At 38.3% G+C, this 4,872-nt stretch overlaps 1 protein-coding gene across 1 annotated transcript; it reads right to left on the bottom strand.

Moving 5' to 3' along the window:
- Positions 1-1,838: 1,838 nt before the first annotated feature.
- On the bottom strand, positions 1,839-4,872 carry LOC103514267. Its single transcript, XM_026827296.1, has 5 exons — positions 4,807-4,872; positions 4,507-4,620; positions 4,174-4,266; positions 2,666-2,768; positions 1,839-1,879 (listed from the first exon to the last, which is right to left on the bottom strand). The coding sequence occupies exons 1-5, from the start codon at positions 4,870-4,872 to the stop codon at positions 1,839-1,841; spliced, it is 417 nt and encodes a 138-aa protein (XP_026683097.1).

Raw genomic sequence — 4,872 nt, 5'->3', positions numbered from 1 at the left:
ATTTGAGTTTCGTTTATGTTTTTAGTTTGATAACTACAAGTTCGGCCATGCCTTTTCCACAAGTTTGGCCATGCCTCGGGATGAACTAGCGGGATTCCGGAGCGAAGCGACGGAATTCAGCTAGTTAAGTATAAAAGCGTACTATAACTTTGATGAGTTCTTCTGTGATATTTGGGAGTGATCATTTTTGTGTTTGACTTGTGTTTCACAATATTGTAGAATATTGATAAATATTAAATAAAGTTACATTTGCATATAGGGAAATCCTCGTTTCATATCAATCCCCAGTTTGTAAACTCCAGCATAAAAGGAAGCGCTATCAGAGGAGGTTCAACCTGCCTTCCTATTTATTACCTGACTTTCAGCAGAAACTTCCCGAGCGTCAAGTAACACTCGTACACAAATCTACAAATATAAAAGCCCTAAGTATAAAACCTTAAGACTTGAGTTGCAATTAAAGATTTATCGCTATCAGACAAAGAGAGTATGATGTATTCTCTGTGTATATTGCTATAATATATAATGTATAGGTATAGAGGTACAAGTATAATAATTCTGTATAATACATATAATTCTGTATAATTCATGTAAAACAGAGAAGAAAACTAAATATAGGAACTAAGTACTTTCAGGCAAAAAATGAGAAAAAAAATCGCCAAGAACTTTGTGAAGGTAGAAACTGGTTTAGCATACAGACCGAAATGGATTGCACATCTCTTTCACGTTGTTAATAAATCTATTTTGATAAAGGTAAAGCTCTTAAAAATTAGTAAAGCTTTTGTAGTCCAGTGAACTACCCACGGGATCCTGAAAGTTTCCTCCATAGTTATTTGTTGAACATGTTTAACAAAATTTAAATTTGGATCAAAACTTTGGGTCGAGTTATTACGAAACGAACAGACATACCTACCTACAATGCCAAATTGTCAAGGTAAACTTTCCTCTGATAAAATCCATCTTTTCTTTACAAAGGCCGAACAGGAATGATCGTATGGTTTTAACCAGTCCGCCATTGGAAAACATACATACGAGCAAACTCGTATACAAAGGCAATTGTTCTAGTGGGTCCCAATAGTCTCTTCCTGAAAGACCTTCTCATTCCGAACTTCACAGTTAGACAGACATTAGACAGTCTGTTGGATGTTTTTCATTGGGTAAAAAGTAAGGAGGGCCATATTGGCCATGTTACCAGAGAGGTCATTACTAAGCAAGTCTGACAAGAGTAACAAATTTGAACAAAAATTCTCGGTCTCAGATCAGTCTTAAACAAATTTTGGCCAATCAGATGTTTGGAATTGATGCTTGAGCACTTGCTGAGAGCCAGCATTTTGTTCATAAATAGGGTAAGTGTACCATTTATTCGCCCACCTAAAAAAAGTACCATTTATTGGCCCACCTGCCAACATTTATTTTTCTAATTTTTGTTTTTATGACTACAATTTTGGAATACTACTAGTTCGAGGAAGAAAAAGAGGAAACAGGGAAAACTCATCAGGAAAATTTTGGTGGATATGCAAAATTTACCATCGAACCCTCCAACCGAGTTTATATTATCCACTATCTGCTTTAAGTTCAATGTTAAGATTACCTTTTCCATTTCATTTTTTCCCATATTGAAAGAAAAAAACTTGTTTTTAAATATTATGTGTCGATGTCGTATCAATGCTTTTCAAGGAAGGCAGCTACATTGAGAATGGATTAAAGAGTACTTCCAAAATAATTAGGACCAGAGATATAAGTGTTTTTGTCTGGAAAAACCCTTAGGTGGGCGAATAAATGGTACACTTACCCTAGATATAGTTACTTAATGGTAATAATACATACATATTATAGTGATGTTAAACCTTTGCTTCCCGGATTGTCGAATGTCTCACTTGAACTGAAAGGGTTATAGTACGGAAATATTGAAGTCTTTACAAGTCGAACAGATCTAGAGAGAGAGAGAAGAGGGAAAGAGAGAGGAATAGAACAAGAAGGAGAGGAAGAGAGAGAGGAAGCATTAAACGGGATTGGAGAAGAAAGAGAAGGAAAATTAGGAGGCATGGATTTGAAGCGAGAAAGAGAGAGAGAGAGAGAGAAGAGACACACAGAAAGGCAGAGAAGACGCTAGAGTGAGAGAGAGAAAGGTAGGAAGAAGAAGAGAGAGAGAGAGAGAGAGAGAGAGAGAGAAAGGATAGAGTTAAACACTCTAGTCGTAATGTAAAGGTGCTGATTGAAGCTTGAACTTCTTTAGAAGAGGGCCTGGTATTGAACCTCTTTATAGAAGAGGACCTGGTGTTAAACATGACCTATTCAGACTAACCTCAGTGGTGTAGTGGTTAGTGGTGGACTTTGGATCTGAAGGTTAGTAGTTCGAGCCAAAAAAAAAAAAAAAAAAAGATATACTGAAAAACTGACCAAGTTCCATATTTACCACCGTGGATTGTCTCAGGATATCCATTACCTGACTTTCAGCAGAAACTTCCCGAGCGTCAAGTAACACTCGTACACAAAACTGCAAATATAAATAAGCCCTAAGTATAAAACCTCGGTTAGGTGGTAGAGAACGCCTAAGGCGTTAACCTCACCTAGTGGTTGCCTTCCACTCAAGAGTCTATTATTATTATTATTATTATTATTATTATAGGTAGGCACCTACTGATATTATTTTATTATTAAAACTTACATGCTGCACAGTTTTGAAGCCTCTGTTGCAAAAGTTCAACTTTAGAGAACAGGGCGGACACTTTCGACTCCAGCTCCGAGAATTCTTCCTTGTGAACTTTCCTCTGAAACACAAAACAAGGTATGCAATGTCAACGGAACCTACAGGATTTTGTCCATTAGTAGGCTTGCCAAACGTCCCGAATTGGCCGGGACAGTGCCGAAATTCAAGGGGTGTCCCGGCGTCCCGTTCAGTTTTTCATTTTGGGGCGTTTTGTCCCGAATTTCCAGAGGTTCAAAGTCAATGTACGAATATAACCACTAAGCCACTGAGGTCTTTAGTGAAGGGGATTTTATATTCTCTTTAGAAGCTACCGGTCATGTCATTTTCTAAAATGGCCATCCTTCCGGATACCAACCACACACACCTTTGCTTAACCTCAGTGATGTATCGGGAACTGATGCATTCAAGGGCTAATCGATATTATTCCTTTTCAGCCTTTGCCCATTCAAGGGCTAATCTTTTATCATTAAAACTTACATGCTGCACAGTTTTGAAGCCTCTGTTGCAAAAGTTCAACTTTAGAGAACAGGGCGGACACTTTCGACTTCAGCTCCGAGAATTCTTCCTTGTGAATTTTCCTCTGAAACACAAAACAAGGTACCTATGTATAATGTGAACGGAACCTACAGGGTTTTGTCCATTAGGTCCGTCACACATTAGAAGCGTAAGGCGCGTTTCGCACTGAGGTAACACGTCGCAAGTAGCAAGTTGCAAGATGCTACTGCTTACGTCCGGAATCTTGTTCAAAGAAACATGATCTTTCACATTGGAGTAACAACTAATAACATGTGACAATAAAAATGAACTGCGTAGGTATCAAAAAAAAATTTCCCACAAACAATCACAAGCAGCAACTAACAAAACTCCAGACTGTTGGTGTTGAAGTAACACTGTTACTTGTTTCCAGGGTTCAAGTAGCAACATGTATCCTCAGTGAGGAAGGTTTCATTTGAAATAATGGTCTGGTCTTTGAAGATGCATGCTACGTAGCATCTTGCGACTTGCTACTTGCGACGTGTTACCTCAGTGTGATAGCCGCCTAAGTCGCTCGACTATAATAACGCGTAGTCACCTGAGTCTACTTTAAGACTCTCTATCATTTCCATAGGTTTGGTTTTTCATGCGATTTGCGATTACGCTCTATTAATCGATTGGAAGGAGCGATGGGATTTGGCGATTTTGTTCGCGGATTTTGCGATTATGTTCGCGGATTCGCGTCCCGAATCGACATTTTGGATATTTGGCAAGCCTATCTATTAGGCCCGTCGCGCGTAGTCGCTCGACTATAATAACGCGTAGTCACCTGAGTCTACTTAGACTCTCTATCATTTCCATAGGTTTGGTTTTTCATGCGATTTGTGATTATGCTCTATTAATTGATTGGAAAGGGCGATTTAATTTTTAGCTGAATCATAAGATCTGAAGGATATCAAACTTTCAGATGTTTCAAGAAAGCTATGTCTTACCATTTCTTCTATCTTGGATTCAAACTGTTTGATCAGTTGATGATCAATAGGAACATTGGTAACTCCACTGCAGTCAGTCTTTGATCTGTGCTTCTGGAAATAAATAAAATAATTAGGTAGGTAGGTAGTTATAAATAAATGAAGTTTTTTGACTAGGTAGGTAGGTACGTATATTAGTAGAGTTATTTTTATTTCGTAGCTAATATGTACGTATTATGATACGAATCTGTTTGTTGTCATCAAAGTTATAATTGGTGGATGTGCAAAAATTCCGTTCGTATCTTAGTTTATTTTGTCGTCGGTAAGTATTAGTTCCTCTTGGGAATTTCATACCTTCTTGAAGTTCTTTCTGTTGGGATTGATGAATTCTACCTCCAAATCATGAACCTCGGTAGCGAACTTCGTCCAATCTGAAACATACGTAAATGTACAATGATTCTCACATGGCTATCTCTATCTACTGAAATTAAATCAGGAGGGGTTACCAATGCCTCCAAATCATGAACCTCGGTAGCGAACTTCGTCCAATCTGAAACATACGTAAATGTACAATGATTCTCACATGGCTATCTCTATCTTACTTACTTACTTACATCCATGGCCACGCATACCCTAGTAGGTATTTGGCCTCACCAACTTTTTGCCTCCATAGAGCCCGCGGTTGAAAGAGTCCTCGGTTGTGAGATTGAGGATGGTCAT

The sequence above is a fragment of the Diaphorina citri genome, unplaced genomic scaffold (assembly GCF_000475195.1).
Source record: "Diaphorina citri unplaced genomic scaffold, Diaci psyllid genome assembly version 1.1 scaffold1112, whole genome shotgun sequence".
NCBI lineage: Eukaryota > Metazoa > Arthropoda > Insecta > Hemiptera > Psyllidae > Diaphorina > Diaphorina citri.
The sequence above is the reverse complement of the archived record's forward strand: the minus strand, read 5'-3'. Positions and strand labels throughout refer to the sequence as shown.

What these genes read in the sequence shown, in the direction of transcription:
- LOC103514267 (XM_026827296.1), bottom strand. Translation starts at nt 4,872, where the DNA reads ATGACCATCCTCAATCTCACAACCGAGGACTCTTTCAACCGCGGGCTC. An exon ending in TCTATGGAGGCAAAAAGTTG is followed by an intron (nt 4,621 to 4,806) that starts GTGAGGCCAAAT and finishes AGATAGAGATAG; the next exon opens with CCATGTGAGAATCATTGTAC. An exon ending in ACAGAAAGAACTTCAAGAAG is followed by an intron (nt 4,267 to 4,506) that starts GTATGAAATTCC and finishes ATTTATTTCCAG; the next exon opens with AAGCACAGATCAAAGACTGA.